General features: G+C 37.8%; 1 protein-coding gene across 1 annotated transcript in view; it reads right to left on the reverse strand.

The window, feature by feature from the left end:
• Positions 1-17,627, reverse strand: part of Sfmbt1 (Scm like with four mbt domains 1) — a 109,836-nt gene that overhangs the window by 16,675 nt on the left and 75,534 nt on the right. Inside the window, exons 5-12 of the mRNA XM_028787553.1 lie at positions 17,176-17,264; positions 14,942-15,188; positions 14,340-14,428; positions 13,216-13,317; positions 11,534-11,684; positions 8,104-8,186; positions 2,456-2,582; positions 884-997 (exon numbers count right to left, since the gene is read on the reverse strand). Coding sequence (XP_028643386.1) covers positions 884-997; positions 2,456-2,582; positions 8,104-8,186; positions 11,534-11,684; positions 13,216-13,317; positions 14,340-14,428; positions 14,942-15,188; positions 17,176-17,264 — 1,002 coding nt within the window. The remainder of the gene's footprint in view (positions 1-883; positions 998-2,455; positions 2,583-8,103; positions 8,187-11,533; positions 11,685-13,215; positions 13,318-14,339; positions 14,429-14,941; positions 15,189-17,175; positions 17,265-17,627) is intronic.

Raw genomic sequence — 17,627 nt, forward strand, 5'->3', positions numbered from 1 at the left:
CTGATTCGCCCTATGAAAAATTCCAATTAACAAAGAACTTCAGCCAATAGCCAGCAAAGAATTAAGTTCCTCAGTTCAATAGCCCATGGAGATGAATTCCTGCTGCTACGGTCTGACTGTACTCTCAAATTAATTCTGAAGCTTAATTACTACATTAGGAGGTGACTGGATGATGAAGGTAGACTTTCATTAGGCTCCAGAGAGTAAGTAGTCTGTTTTAACATAAGAGCACCCAGCAAGAACAACTCTGGGCTGGAGAGACAGCTCAGAGGTTAAGAGTACTTGCTGCTCTAACAGAAGATCCTGGTTTAGTTCCCAGCCCCAACATGGTAGTTCATAACCATCAAGTAACTCCAGTTGCAGGGAATCTGATGCTTTCCTTTGCCCTCTGGGGCCTCAGGCACCCACATGATGCAAAAATACATATGCAGGCAAAACACTCATACACATGATAAGATGTTTTAAACCTAAAAATAAAAAAGGAAGGCCTTGTCTAGAAAACAAAAAAACAGATCCTCATATCTGCTAACTACTTATTACTTGGACTTCCTAGCTCCAGTGACAAAAGACATTATATTATAGAATCTTGTTATCAAAACCAGAATAAACTAAAACACTTGCTGGTAATCATTTGAGTAAATTTGGGGAAACACTCCCCAAATCAAGCCATAAGATGATACCTGCCATGGTGGAATCCTATGAAAAATCAAGAGTTAGCCCAGACTTCTAGTTAACATTTGTTGCAATAAATAACAGCCTACATAACAAAAAATATAATTATCATTTTGGTTTTCTCTGAAATGTCTATATTTACTCTAATTGGAAGCACCTATGTAAGACATCATTTAATAGCCAATCTTCTAATCCAGAAATAAACAAATACCTCGTGCCCGGCGAGGAGTACTGAGAGGATGGCCATTGGTTTCACACCAGCCCAAAGGAAATATATTCATCGACTCCGCACTTACAATAAATTCAGGTACAGGCTTCTTAGAACCTGTTAGAATAAAAAAAAAAACAAATTTTGAAGTATTAAAGAGCTCCTTTTATAGGCTTTTTTATGGGTGTATGTATGTGTGGTTTGTTTAGCTTTCACGACTGGGCCTCACTAGGTAATACAAGCTAGCTTTTAAATAGTGATCCCCAGAATTATAGGCACGTACAACCAGATCTAGTCCTATACATTACTTCTTAAACTATACTGTAATAATATAGACACAAGTCTTTCAAGTAATAATCTTTCTCATGGAAGTCACTTTTTTTTTTTTTTTTTGGTTTTTCGAGACAGGGTTTCTCTGTGTAGCCCTGGCTGTCCTGGAACTCACTCTGTAGACCAGGCTCGCCTCGAACTCAGAAATCTGCCTGCCTCTAGAAGTCACATATTTTATGTTATATAAATATTTTGAAAAAATAAGTTGCTTTCTATGTATAACTTATAATAACCAAGAAGGAAGTATATACAAGTGACCTTTGGAAAAGAAACAGCAAAGAAGCAACTGGAGCTATGACTGGTGTCATTCAGATGACTAACAAGTATCAGTCATTTCCTTGAAATAACAAGAGTAAAAAGGTAAATTGTCAAGTTTACTTTACCAGAACTAATGTCTTGCATTCTTGGAGTAAACCTGAATATTGAACAAAGAATTCAAATCAGGAAAAGATTTGCCAAGTTGAATTGTAGATGTTGCATGGATGTCTGTGGTAAGTGTCATCCTTGATATCTGCATATCTGATATCAGTTCTATAGAAGGCATCTTTTTAGATACCATTTGACAATAGGATACAGAAAGAAGGCCACATACAATAGCGGTAGCATATTACACTTACATAGCTTCATTCACAAACTTGCTCAATCACTAAATATTACCTTAAGAAAGACAAATCAAGTTTGTCTACATACTACCTGGTTCTATTGTCTTGAGACAAACAAAATGTTATTTTTTCAATAAGTGAGGCAGTTAATGTTACATTAATGCATTTTGGTAACATCAAAATATATGTAATATTGATTTGCCCTTATGTTGTTGTTGTTTTTGTTTGTTTGTTTGTTTTGGTTATTCGAAACAGGGTTTCTCTGTGTAGCCATGGCTGTCCTGGAACTCACTCGGTAGACCAGGCTGGCCTCAAACTCAGAAATCCACCTGCCTCTGCCTCCCAAGTGCTGGGATTAAAGGTATGCGCCACCACTACGTGGTTTGATTTGCCCTTATGAAAATAAAGAACTTTAGAGTAAAGTTTTCACTTGCTTTCATTTCCTACAATTTAAAAGCCAAGGACAAAAGATAAAACTTTAGCTTAAAATCTTGTATTCAAATTAGATCAACTTTAGCTTAAAATCTTGTATTCAAATTAGATCACTATTTAACAAGTCCACCTAGCAAGCTAAACTACAGGGGTGATCAGGAAAAACAAAGGAATGACTACAGAAAACCTGTCAGGGGTGCTGGCACTTTACCTTCCAGCTGGAGCCACAGGTATGAGCCTCTCACTGCAGTAACGGTGGCAATGCACACTTCTTCAGGGAAAATAGGGTTCACTGCCTCCAGTTTCATGTTCTCCTTAAACTGGTGCTCAGAAATTGACTAGAAGAAAATCAGTGAATCAAATGCATTAAGTAGATTAATGCCTAGCATTAACTCATGTGCTCAACTGGTATGTTTTGTAAGCAGTATTTAATTCCTATATCTGCATTAAAGCAACAAGCATATTTTGTTCTGTTCTGTTTTCAAAGAAGCAAAAAGAAAATGTTTGGTTTTCCTTGGTAGAGTAGAAAAGTCTTTGGGTCTGACACTCTTGGATGGATAATCTGCTACACGGATAATGTAGCTTGAGTTGCAAAATCTATCTTGCTTGTTTCTTTGTCACATGGAGCTAAGAACACCTATCTTGCTAAGTTGTTAGGAAACAGCTATTAAATGAGAATCTTAAGGTTCTATGTCCCTGATCAAATGTCTTTCAATCACATTTGGCTCCCCTTTTTTCTTAGAGGGCACCATTATATCCATTAATATGTATCATAAAAGATAGTCAGGATAAAAAATACTACAAATAGAAGGAAACAAGTTTTAAGATTTAGTTGTTTTCCTTCCTGATAACTCATTAAAAATTGCTGTAGGTTTTTGAGAGTATAAACCTAGGGCTGTATAAATGGGCTCAGTGGGTAAAGGCACTTGTTTGATACCCAGAACCTATACAGTGGAAGGTGAAAACCAACTTCCACAAGTTGATTTCCACGTGTGTCATAACATTTGCACATGTACACATGCACACACAAAATAAATAAATTTAAAAATAAAACTATATCCTAGTAGGATGCTATTGTAGTTTGAATATGCTTGGACCAGGGTGTGGTACTATTTGGAGGTGTGGCCTTGTTGGAATAGGTATGGCCTTGTTGGAGAAAGTGTGTCACTGTGGGTGTGGGCTTTAAGACTGGCATCCTAGCTGCCTAGAAGCCAGTGTTCTCCTAGAAGCCTTCAGGTGAAGATGTAGAACTCTCAGCTTCTCTTGCACCATGCCTGCCTGGACACTGCTGTACTCCTGCTGTGATGATAAAGGACTTAAATTCTACACCTGTAAATAGCCCCAATTAAACGTTGTCCTTATAAGAGTTACCTTGGCTGTGGTGTCTATTCACAACAGGAAAATTTTAACGCAAATAACAAGAGAGGAAACTCAGCCTAATAAACATAAGCTAGTAGGGAAAAAAGCCAAGAACTGTTAGAAGCAGGACTAACACAACAGGAGGCACAGGAAAAGTAGCCCAGATAAGGACTGACTGATTTGCATGTTTCTTCTGCTTTGTTTCAGATAGGTCTTATGTAGCCCAGGCTGACCTCTAACTCTTGCTACATGCAAAGATGTGAGCTCTATTTCTGATCCTCTTACTTCTACCTTCCATGTGCTGAGATTGCAGCAATGCACCACCACACCTGGTTTATACAGTTTTGAGGACCTTACTCAGAGATCCATGCATGTTAAGAAAGCACACTAAAATGATTCTGAACTACACTCTACATTTTCTGTCTCTCTGCCTGTCTCTCGTTGTCTCTCTGTCGTTGTCTCTGTCTCTCGCTCTCTCTCAACTAAAAACAAAACATTTTTTTGAGATGGGGGTCTTACATTTAGAAATGACTGGCCTCACATCTACATCAATCCTCCTGCCTCAGTCCCCTAGAGCACTGGGATTGCAGATGTGTATCTTCATGCTTGGAAAAACCTCTTTTTCTTTCATTTCTTCTTTACTTTTTATTTATTTTTGACAAGAAGAATTTGTTAGAGACATTTTAAAAAACATTTAAATTATGGTATTATGTACTATTACATACTTCAGGGCAACTGTGTCTTTCCCTTCCCTACAGAAAGTGAGATTTATTCTCTGGAAAAGATAAAATACAAGATCTTTGGGCAGGAGGACACAAACAACTTTTAAGGTGTGTATATGTAGTGAAGGCCCAGCCATAGCCACTAGATATCATATAGGGGACATGAAAAAATCTTTTACAGTAATAGGCTAACCTATAAAGATATAAATTTAGGGTTTTCTTTTTTTCAATAAATGGCCAGCCAGAGCCTACTCTGTAGGAAGAGTCAATATTGACAAGCCTCATTTAAACATACTCAAAGTTTCTAATAAGTTTTTGTCTTAGTTCCCCATTTTTAAATACAAGCAGCAACCAAGGATGATCACCTATTTAAGTATATAAAAGCTACAGATAAAACCAGCAACTGGATAAAGCAGAGAGCATGTAAGGAAACCTTCCAATGTGGTATTAATTAACATCTAGGAGACAAGAAAATCTATTTCAAACTTAAAGAATCGCATGCCATTAAAAATAAAGAACTATTAGAGCTAGTGTGGTGGCACACGCCTTTAATCACAGCACTCGAGAGATAGAGGCAGGTGGAGAGATCTGAGTTCAAAGCCTGTAGGTCTACATAGTGAGTTCCAGGCCAGCCAGAAATAGAGAGATCCTATCTAGTCAGTGAGACTCTGTCTCAAAAAAAAAAAAAAAAAAAAACAACAAAAAAAACCAAAATGAAGAACTATTCAAAGAAATAGTTCTCAAAAAAACGTAAGAAAATGTAGTGTGATAAATTTTTTAAAAAGTTGGGGCTGGAGAGATGACTTAGAGGTTGAGAACATTTGCTGCTCTGGAAGAGGGCCCAGGTTTGGTGCCAGAGTCCACATGTGGCTCACTACCTTCTCTATTTCAACTTCTCAGGATCAGCCTTTGAGGGCACTGCACACAGGTAAACACACAAAAAATATTCAGACACATAAAAACAAAGACTTTATTTATCTAGATATTTTTCCAGACAGGTTTTCTTTGTGTAGTGGTGGCTGTCCTGGACCTTGATCTAGAGACCTGGCTGGCCTCAAACTCATAGAGATACGCTTGGCTCTGTCTCCCAAGACCTGGGATTAAAGGTGTGCACCATCACCTAGGAGTTCTTTTCCACTTTTTTGGGGGGCCTGTACTTTCTACAAAGGGAAAAAGGCAGGCTATCTGCAACTTCCTACAAGGAAAGGCTGGTTTATATACAGAAGTCAGGAGTAAAAATTGTCTAATGACTTCCAACACACTAAAGTTAGACAAGTAATATTGTTAGAATACTGAAGCAACATCCAACCTAACTTTCATATTAAGCTAAACTATGAATATGTCCATAGACTGAAAATTACAATATATATTATTTATTAAAATTGACATGGCCCTTATATCCATGTTTTAAGGAGCTACTAAGCAATAGCAAAACAACCACAGAAGAGGCCTGAGAGGTATCTAAGCAGGTAATAGCATTTTCTATGAAAGCAGGAGGACCTGAGTTCAAATCCTCCATACTTATGTAAAAAGCTAGGTAGATCCCTGTAATACCAAAATTACATTTTTTGGTGCATGGTGCAGAATGGCAAGTGATGCCACAGGCTTTCTGACCATGAGTCAGCCTCTTAGAAATAGAAAGCCTCAAGTTTAGTGATAGACCCAACCTTTTAGAAATGTGGCGAGATACAAGGAGACACTCAACATCACCCTCTAGCCTGTACACATGTACGTACACACACACAGAGACACACACATCCCACATGACAGTGACAAAACTACTTGATAAGCCTCAAAAGCAGCCTGTCCAGAGAGAAAAACAGTAGTATTAGAAACAGTGATCTTCTGATTGGACTGCCTTTGTGATATTAGTAACAAGAAGCTACTAGGTAATAAGGGAAGAGCTAGCAATAAACATAAAGAACGTTAACCAAACAGGGTCAAAACAGCAATTATTAACATAATTATAAACTGCAACTATAAAGACAAATGTTTAAAAAAAGGAAATAATCATAAAATCCTGAAGCAGTCACTTGTTAATGTTTGCAAGCACATAATGCAAAACCTCAACCAAAACATCACAACTAAACAGTAAAGGTTAAGACGAAAGGGAAAGTAACATAAAACAGTTAATTGTTCATTTACTATAATGTCATCAACATAAGTCTCTAAAATTAATACCTCAAAATATAATGCATCATATTATTTTGAAAATTATTGTTGTATAAATACAAGAATTACAGCAAAAGAAAAATCTAATGTGGTCACTGTATAAACTGAGGACATGACTTCTCCAAGGAATGGTTGAGAGGAGCATTTTTATTGTAGCTATGAGGTAGAGTAGAGCCAGAAGCATCTGGAAGAGTCCAGAGCAGGGAGAGAGTAGAGGACTGAACACGGCCCACAGGCTGGATGGGACCATGAGGGGGGAGGGGGGACAAAGGGAGTTCAGGCAAAGGAGAGAGGCCAGAGAGATGCAGCCAAGAGAGTGACTAGACAAAGCCCAATCCACCGATTATAAAGGCATGAGAAGCTGAAGGAAGGGAAGCAGTGAGCTGAACAAGTCTAAGGTAGGAAGCAGAGCTGAGAAGAGGCACTTTTGATACTGAGGGAGACTGGAGGCCACCACGTACTTTAATATGCTAATAGGCACCACAATGTTTCTTTTGGACCTTACATTCAGTTTGAGGAGGGGGCTTGCAAAGGAACAACATAGACATTGTTCTACAGTCTCAGTTTGTATTGTAACTAGGTTCTCCTGCCTATTGTTTTGTATGTATTAACTAATTAATTAATTTGACAGAAATTACTATTGTAGATCTGGATGGCCTGTGTAGACCAAACTGGCTTCAAACTCACAGAGAGCCACCTGCTGCAGGCTGGGATTAAAGGCAAACAGCACATGTACAGCCAGAGGGTTATTTTTGACACAAGATTTTGTTAAGGTAAACCTGTCTGATCCATGGCAATCCTACTGCCTCAGCCTCCCAAGTACTGGAATTACAGGTACATGCTACCACACCCAGCTGCTATTTGGCCTGCTCTGTTTTACTCATTTTTTTGGGACAAGGTCTTGCCATACTGCCCAAGATGACCTAGAACTTGCTATGTACCATAGTGGCACTACACTCATAATCCTCCTCTCTTGCCCCCGCCTCTTAAGCATGGCTCTCAGCCTTCCTAACGCTGTGTATTAAATACAGTTTCTCATGGTGTAGTGACACCCAGCCATAAAATTATTTTTGTTGATAATTCATAACTGTAATTTTGCTTGCTATAAATAAAATATAAATACCTGATATGCAGGGTATCTGTTTTGTGAACACTGTAAAAGGGTCAACCCACTCCCAAAAGGGTTGTGACCCACAGATTGAGAACTACTGCTATTATAAGTGTATACCACCATATCTAGCTTAAGAGTGATGTCTTAATTATTTGGCCTTTTAAAACATGCTCATGTATTGTTGGAAGTATTTTTAAACAAATGTAACCATTCTTCTCTAATATTAACAGTTTTGATATTATTGAACTACTAAATTATGAAATAAAATTTCAAATTCACATGACCTTACCTAGTAAGAAAAAAATAAAATATATAAACTTGTAAAACTAATTTACTTAGCAAACTACCTTGTATAGCAAGTGTGTTTTTCTTTGGAACTGTTTTACGATTAACAAGGTAGTTATCTGGGTTACCTGAGCTGACTAACTTTGGAGTAACAGTCACATGGGAGCACCACAAAATCCCAGCTTGAAGCAGTTCCACAAGGGGTCTCACCTGCGGGAAGCACTTCTGGGGAGCAGCTTCAGCACCACACTGTTTGAGGTAGTCAGCCCAGTCAAAGTCCTGGCTCCGGAAACCTACACAGAGACAGAAGAGCGATGACTCACATCCGATGTGCCTGCTGACTCTGCCAAGCTGTCCAGTCCTAGTGCCACTTTGATCAATGTGGAGGGGCACTCTATACATTTTTCATGCTAGGAAACTGAGCCCAGGACTGTTTACAACTAGTTTTATGAAACAGAATAATTCTAGGCAAATTATAATTATATAATAAAATTCAAGAAATAAGTGTTTAAACTTCCAAAATTCAAACCAGGTATTTTTGGAGCAGTATTATTGTATGGCTAGTTACTGGCAAGTTGCCAAGAGTTAAAAAAAAAAGTTATACAGACTTTATTTTTTATATACAAATTCTGCATTATTGATTTTATTAGTACTTTCCATTGGTGAGGACTTTTTCTTGACAAGGCTATTTGCTTTCCTTAACATGTCTTAGCTAATACCAATATATAGTGACTTTTTTTTAAAAGATAGGATCTCATGTAGCTCAAGATATTTTGGAACTCAAATAGCCAAGGATGACCTTGAACTTTTGACCCTCCTGCATCATCTCCCTTCCAAGGTCTAGAATTACAGGCATACACCACCACACCCTGGCTCTGATGTAATACTCTTAATACTGTTTTCAGATTCACGTACTACAGAATCTGTCTAACAGTCTTAGAAATGGAGAAGATGGTGAGCACAGGGATGCAGCTGGATACAGAAAGTAATTTCTAATGTCTTTACTAAAGTAGAGATGAACTCAACATCTGAAGTTACTAATCCACATCGACTAAACCACTGAGAGAGAAGATTTAACTGTTCACAATACAAAGAACATTTTATCTGACAGACAGTCTATTACACCAACCTGATCATTATACATTGAATATACATATTAAAATGCTAACCTGTACTCCACAAATGCATATAATGTGTCAATTAAGAAAGCATTTTAAAACTCTAAATGTTCTTATAGTCATCAACTCAGACTAAAAGAAACAACTCTCGACTTCAGCAGTTTATCAAGGTTCTTGGCAGAAAACTAGTGTCTGACTCAGCCCCATCTATGGGGGAGGAGTTGTGTAGTTGAGGTCCACTTTGTCTAAATTGTTCTATTTCAGAGCTTAATCACAGGCTACTCAAAACTGTGTCTTCCTAAAGGTAACAGCCTCTGAACCCCCCTTTCTTGCTCGAACAAAAAGGGCTTCAGCTCTTCTTTCTCTGATCCAATCTCACTTCCTGATAAAACATCATTTTCTGACATGTTTCTTTCTTAAATATTTTATATATGTGTAAGTGTATACATATATGTGTGGGTGTATTCACACATGCATGCTGGTAGCTGTAGAGTCCAGAAGGAGGCACCAGATACCCTAGAACGAGAGTTGTAGGCAGCTCTGAGCACTGAGGTGGATACTGAGAGCTGACCTCTGGACTTCTGCAGAAGTAGCAAATGCACTTAGCCAATGTGCCTCCTTTCAAAGCCCCAGTGTCATTTTCGTTTACATAACTCACTACTTCCCCTCTGTTTACAAGGTCAACTGGCTGTCCACAGTATGCCCAGAGCTCCTGTACCTCACCTTTAATACTTGCTTTCTCCCTTTCACACAAAGGTAGCAAGCAGTATGTAGAACTTGATATATCCTGTGCTTTCCTATAAAGCAACATGTTCCTAGTGTAAGTGTTCATACCACACCTTCCCATCAGATAGTCCTGTGTTCTGCTCTCTGATGGTAGAGAACCTGGGAAGTTCTGTGCATCTTTTCTCCCTCAAATCTCTCGAAAGGCTAGATTATACCTGTCTCTACCTTCTCAGTGATAAATTCAATACATGTTCATAGCAAACACTGAAGAAATGTTTACTGGATGAATGAAGGCTGAGTGGAAGGTAGTTTTAAGTTTATGATCCTTGCTAATGTAAGAGTGCTTCCAGTACAATGTCTCAGCAGTTACCCTTCAAGTGAAGGCTTGTTTACCAAATACCTACTAAGTCAAAACGATCTGGTTTGCAAATAAATTTAGTGAAATCATACTTCAGTGCTTTGATCAGAGGATCAAATATCATATTTTACAAAGTTACAAGAACAAGTAAAATGAGCTGTTACTCATTTTAGATCTTGATCATAAATTCCCTGACTAGTCACCTCCACTACATGGCATTAACACCTTAAAAAAAAAATCATCCATCTTCTAGCTCTGGACCAAGAAGGTAGATCTAAATGCTCAGTGTTTACCAAGCCTACTGTGCTAATCAGTTTTTGTCAGCCTTACACAGACGGACATATCTGGAAAGAGAAAATCTCAACGGAGGGACTGCCTCCATCAGGCTGCCCCACGGGTGAGTCTGTAAGGCGTTTTCTTTTTTCTTTCTTTCTTTTTTTTCTTTTTTTCTTTTTTTTTTTTGGTTTTTTGAGACAGGGTTTCTCTGTGTAGCCCTGGCTGTCCTGGAACTCACTCTGTAGACCAGGCTGGCCTCAAACTCAGAAATCCGCCTGCCTCTGCCTCCCAAATTCTTGGACTAAAGGCGTGCGCCACCACCGCCCGGCAAGTAAGGCGTTTTCTTGAGTCGTGACTGATAATAGGAAGACCCAGACTAATGTGGGCACTGCCACCTCTGAACAGGTGGTCCTGGGCTGTATAAGAAAGCAGTCTGAGCAAGCCATAAGAAGCAAACCATTAAGAAGAATTCCTTTATAGTCCCCACTTCAGTTTCTGCCTTGAGTTCTAGCATGAGCTTCTTTCAGTGATGGGTTTTAAGTTTAAGATGAAATAAACCCATTCTTCTCCAAAGTTGTTTTTGGTCCACAGCTTATCACAGCAACAGAGAACCAAAGTGGGCACAGTCATTCCTCTGTGACCTCCCAACAGATCCCAAATGGAGCAGATAAGGGAACCAGAACAGAATCCAGGCTTGAACATGTCCTTCTACCTAGCTATACAGATACATGTCAAACAATGAGAAAAACACATCCTGACACTTTATTAGCTTATGACTTCACATATTACACAATGAGCTGGGCGTGGTGACACAGCACTCAAAGACAGGTGGAGTTCTTTGAGTTCAAGGTTAGCCTGGTATACACACCAAGTTCCAGGCCAGCCAGAGCTACAAAGTAAGACCCTTTCTAAATAAATAAATTAATTAAAATACAGATCTCATTTATCTTATTTTGAACCTCCATGATACTCAAGATAGGAGGTATAAAAGATCTTGGCAGTGCCATCCAACACATATTTCAAGGGCTAAGGCTGGTGGATTAGGAATTTAAGGGCATCATGTGTCATACAGTGAGAAGACACACTCTGCTACATAGTGAGACCCTACATAATTAATAATAATAATTTTGAGAAACAACATAGTAAGAACTCAACTCCATACCTGGAGGAGGGTTGATGTGTAAACCATTCTTTAGACTCCACTGCACAGGAAAGATACCAGGACTGTTAGCATGGCACACAAACGACCGCCTTGTATGGTTTTCTGGTCGAAGGTCATCCATTTCCACTAGAAAGTACTTATCATCAAAAACCTATGTAATTAACAGATAAAACCAACAAATGGTTTATGTGTGTTTATATATATGTTAGATATATATACATATACATACAAACACACACACATATATATATATAATGTACAAACATATCTAACACACACATATTTGTACTTTCCTTGGCATAATCAAACATGTTATGTAAGTTCATTTATACTCAGAATAGATTATTAAAATATTTGGTAAATGTTAGTTTTAGGATAGGTAACTAAAAAATAATGTCTTTCAATATTTACTGTTTTACTTTTTGTAATAATCTAATGAAGTAGGTACCATTTTCAATTCCATTATTAGGTAAAGGAAATTAATCCAAAGAAAGGTAAAGTAATTTACCCAGGTTACATAGTCAAGAAAGTGTAAACCTGAACTCAAGCCAAGTTATTTGTGTTCAAAGCAAAATTTAGTTTAAGCTTAGCAAGGGGTCAACTACATTACTATACTAACTTCAAATGGCAGAATGGGAATTAATAAATGTCCTCTGGAACCTAAGCATCCCATATTTCTCCAGACTCCAGAGAAGGTTAGAAGGTCTTAGTCTGAGTCTCACTATCTGTTTCTGTCTCTGTGTCTTAAAGATTTATCTTTATTTCATTACTTACATGTGTGGGTGTATATGTATGTGTGTATATATGCCATATGGGTGTATGTGTTGAGAAGAAGGTCCTAAAGCTGTAGTTATGAGTGGTTATAAGCTACAATGTGTAGATGCTGGGAAGTAAACTGGTCCTCTGTTAAAAGCAGTAACTGGTCTCAACAACTGAGCCATTTCTCCAGCTTCCACTTAAGAAGCTGTCTTAAGATTTCTTAAGACAGGTTCAGAAATCACTCACTGCTCTGAGAATAATCTTCCACTACTCAAAGAAAATGTAAATCTCATCAAGTCAGACAAGCATCCTAATAACTATTCCCACATAGTTATAATCCACCTTGGGCTCTACTTCCACTAAATGGTCTTCTGCTCTAGACCTAAAACAAACGCTATCTACCACACAGTAACCCAGTAACTGTACCTTGACAGTGTGGCCAGCTGCTGTGGTTACTCTTAAAAGGAATTAATTTTGTCAGCTGCTTGAGGGATTAAAGTCTGATTCTGGAATGCACAGCTGTAGCTATCCTATTGATGATGCTAATTCTGTGATTCACATAGGTCTCTCACTGCCCTATTTAGATAAATGATGGCACTGCCTGGATTCATACTTTATAAACACCACAGTCCACAGACCAGCCAAGCCCTTTCTAGTTGTACAAAATAAGGCTTGCCTCCAAACAACACTCCCTCTACTACTTTGATGCCCTTACTCTGCTCTGCCTTGCCTGTACAGGACTACTAAGCTCTGAAAAAGAAAGGGCACATACACACAAACTGTACAATACAACACAAATATACAGAAGAGATTCTGGTTTTATAATGAATTGTATTAGTATAGCTTAAAGATAAAACCATCATAATTTCCTCAACTAGTCACCCTGATAGCAATTCTTTCCAGAATAATTACTCCCATTTCACCTTAGCAATTGTAGCAGGAGAAATCCCAAAAGGAGACCATGGGTCCACAGCTTCCAACTTCATGTTTATAGAAAATTCATGGGTTCCAATAACTTGCTTATCCTGAAATGTATACAACAAAAAGGTAAAAATATGTATCACTGAATTAATTTACACTTATATATAGTTGAGTATTTGTAATAATCAATCTTCACGGCCAATGAGACTGAATTCAGAATCACTAGGTGACATGCATGCTTCTGGATCTGCCTTTTAGAGAATTTCCAGAGAAGTTTAACAAAGGAGGGAAGAGATCTGTTCTGAACATGGAGAATGTTACCCTTCTGAGCTATGGTCCTAGACTGAATTTGAAATGGTACAAATTGAGCCGAGCACCAGCATTCAGTTCTCTTTGTTTCCAGCTTGCATGTGTATTGTAACCAGACACTTCAAGCTCCTGTCTCCATGCTTCCCTGCCATGATGGTCTATAGCCCTTCAAACAATGAGCCCAACTAAGCCCTTCACTCCTTAGGTTGCCTGTCTCAGGTGTTTCATCACAGCAACAAGAAAGGTAATCTAGTTAATTAAGATAACACAATTGTTAAGATTCTTGTAAATCCTGATTTTTTCCCCTGGGAAAATCTATTCAGGATAACAACAATGACTACTCATAGAAAGTATTCCTCTCTATACCTGGGATATAATGGACATCTGGAAGAAAAATCAAATTTATTTCTTAACTAGTTATGGTTATGTACTTAAGACTAGAAAAAAAAAGCTGGATGGTGGTGGTGCACACCTTAAATCCCAGGATTCAGGAGGCAGAAGCAGGCAGATGTTTTGAATTAGTGGCCAGCCTGGTCTACAGTGTGAGCTCCAGGATGGCCAGGGCTATTACTAACCCTGTCTCAAAAAACCAAAACAACACACTAGAAAGGAAAACATTCAAATAGCTTGAAGAGGATCTGGAGAGAAACCCAAGCAACTGCGAGCCTGCATGGTCCCTGCAGTGTGACCCCTCCTTCCACACCAGAGCCACAGCATCTCTTGTCTCCAGTGATTATTTCTCATTCCTTACCTCCCCTAATTTTCCTTCTCTACTGTAAGGAGAAAATCTGTATTTTTCATGAGTTTCTGTTTTTACCTTAAATAAGTAAGAGGGTAATGGCTCTTCCTCTTTCACTTTGGCCAAAATCTCTTGCCAGTCAGCTTCATTTTTCAGATGCCTGATGGCTTTAGTGAGACAAAACAGCATGTTTTAAGAGGAGAAAACCTATATACAGCTCAATTTCTGAAAGCATTCACATAAACAGAAGTATTTCCCACTATACGTTAGAAAAGGGTTCAGGACTTTTAACACCCACCTTCATACATAAGAACTTACACCTTAATTTCAGTACTGGACTCTGTTTAGGAGGCCAGAAAATTAAAATTTGTTCAAATATCTACAGTAAGACAACAAGTATTGCTGTGGAACATGAAATAAAGCAATAAATACTCAAACCGGATTATATAGTAATAGATGAAGTGATCATGAAGGGAAAGAATGAGGTATAATAATCAGTATGCATGCTAAGTTATTAAGTGTAATAATAAAATCAAAGAGAAATGGACACTTAATTTTGTATAAATATGAAATACTTTATGTGAATTAAGGTTTTCATCATATATAGAATACATTTTCAGCCTCATAGATATTAATAAAAAAATAATAGAAGTTTATAGGAAAGTGCTTTTACTCTTTACCTAATGGGGGCTGAAGTTCATATCCTTGCTGAGAAGCCCACCCAATGTGATGAAGAAATGGATCTAAGTAATACAACCAGTGTTCAAAACCGTCATGACTTTCAAGTCCTTCATACTGCAGCTTCAACCGGCCTCCAATGTTCTCCACAACAGTAACAATCCAAGTGCTTAAAGAGTCCCGAAAATCTTGGCATTCGAGTCTGGATCCTGGAGCAATGAGATCTAAAGGATTCCTTCCATTACGGAGCTGTAGATTAAAATGCGAAATTGGAAAGGTTAGTTTCATTTTAAAAGTCAAGTTCTAACCGTTTTTTCAAACTAGTTTTAACATTGTTTTACTCACCCCAAAACAGTGGCACAAAATTACATTGTCTACAGATAGCCTCCCACAATATCACTTCTAGATATTAATATGTTTGTCATAAAGAAAACCTTAACTTGTGACACAATAAAATTATTTTAACAAAGATCTCTAGATTATTATTTCATTTAGTATATATACATTTTCTTATTTTTCAAGACAGTATTTCTCTGTGAAGTCTTGGTTATCCTGGAACTCAATCCATAAATCAAGCTAGTCTCAAACTCACAGAGATCTACCTGCCTCTGAGTGCTGGAATTAAAAGCATGTGGCAACACTGCCTGCCTTCATTTACTATAATTTTTAAAATGAAATTTTGTCTCTGATTGTGAAAGCAAATTCGATTACCATTAAAGAGAAAATCAACTACACTTATACTCTTTTATAATCCTAAAGACCTAAAAAGATCACAGTAAATACTTGGTCATACACTACACACAAGTGTGCATTTCTACTTCTCTTGGTTCTCATTCTTTTTCTTATCTTTTTTCAAAATATATCTTGTTTTTCTCTTATCACAGATCTATTTTTATTAGAGCCGATATAAGTTTTCCCTACCTTTTAAATTGTTCTTAGAACTTTACATGTAAGTGAACAATAATGTATTCACTTTTGATGAGATTTTACTTGTTTCTGGTTTTTTTTTTCCACCCATTTGACAATGTTCTTGTGAACGCAGTAAATACTTTTGGTTACAGGGAAGGGAAAGGAAAATTTACAGGCTAGATGAGTAGCTCAACAGTTAGGAGTATGTCTCACAGACGACTTTCACACCTATTCACATCTATTAATTTATTAAAAATTAATCTGAGTATTAAAAAAAATTAAAAGTTGTTTGAAATAGAGTGTTCATGAATAGGTGTGAGTTTGGTTCCCAGTACCCAGGTCACAGGGCTCACAAATGCCTGTAAGTCCAGCTCCAGGGGATCTGACACCCTCTCCTGGCCTCGACAGGCACTCATACATTCCTGTACAAACCCACACTCAGACACATACATAACTAAAAATAAAATTATAAACTGGACATGATGGCATGCATATTTAATCCTAGAACTCAGGAGCAGAGGCAGACAGATTTCTGTGAGTTCCAAGGCTACCATAGACTATACAGGAGTATTTGAGGCTAGCCAGAGCTACACAGTAACTCACACACATTCATATTATACAGAGAGAGAGAGAGAGAGAGAGAGAGAGAGAGAGAGAGAGACCAGGAAATTGAAAGAAAAACTTAAATTTTACTATCTAGATAATGTATCTGAAACTACAATAAATAACAGTCAGATTCCCAGCACCCATGTAAACTTGGGTTTGGAGGCAGGTATCTATAATATCAGCACAGGGAAGACAAAGCTCGAAGGATCCCTGAAAGGTTGCTGGCACTGGCTGCAACATTTTTTCCTAGTATAAACTTCACAGAGTACTGCTCTGTGAAGTTTTCATATCTAGATGTATAAAAGAACAACTGAATGAATGGATTAATATATTAATAGTTACAAGTTTCAAGATGGTAGAATCACAGTCAATGCAGGGCAAGGATATTTTATCTGTTCATTGTTCACAACCTCATTCATTTATTCATTTAATTTTTACCAGGTGTTTGAAATATGCCTAGACCCAGGTAAGAATAAAAAATTAATCTGAGTATTGAAATAGAGTGTTCATGAATAGGTGTGAAAGTATGTATCAGTAGAACTTTTAAAGACAACTGACTCAGAAATTTCCCAGGCACTAAGTGCAACTTCTGAGACTAAACATTCCAATACTTATGCTTGTAACTCTAACATTGTTTCTTTTTTTCCAAAGTGGTAAATTAGTAATCAGTTTTGGATTCCTTGCAAAGTTTTTCTATCCTGGTTTAAGCAGTGATACTCACGTCCTCTAGCAGAGACACAGGAGGACCACAGGCTCCTCTCAGGGTCTGCTGTAGGAATGTATTCCAATCAGACACTTTATCTCTGATGCCTAAATGAGAGAAGAAATGGTTATTAGTCATGTCATAGAACACAAAGAAACTTGACATACAGAAACTGCTTACAGGTATATTTATCATTTAAAAGTCAGTGTGTTGCTTTTTTGAGAGCTTGAAAAGACAAAACAAAATAGCTACAAAACTACTCTTCATGGAGCCATGTTCTGGCTAGTTTTGTCACCTTCATATAAGCTAGGGTCATCTGGGAAAAAGAAATTCAAATGAGAAAATGTTCCCATCACACTGATCTGTATAAAAAGTCTGTGGTGCACTGTCTTGATTAATGACTGATGTGGAAGGTACCAAGCCTGGGCAGGTAGTATTGAGATGTATTAAGAAAGCAGGTTGAGCAAACC

The sequence above is a fragment of the Grammomys surdaster genome, unplaced genomic scaffold, assembly GCF_004785775.1.
Source record: "Grammomys surdaster isolate TR1022 unplaced genomic scaffold, NIH_TR_1.0 125669, whole genome shotgun sequence".
Lineage (NCBI taxonomy): Eukaryota > Metazoa > Chordata > Mammalia > Rodentia > Muridae > Grammomys > Grammomys surdaster.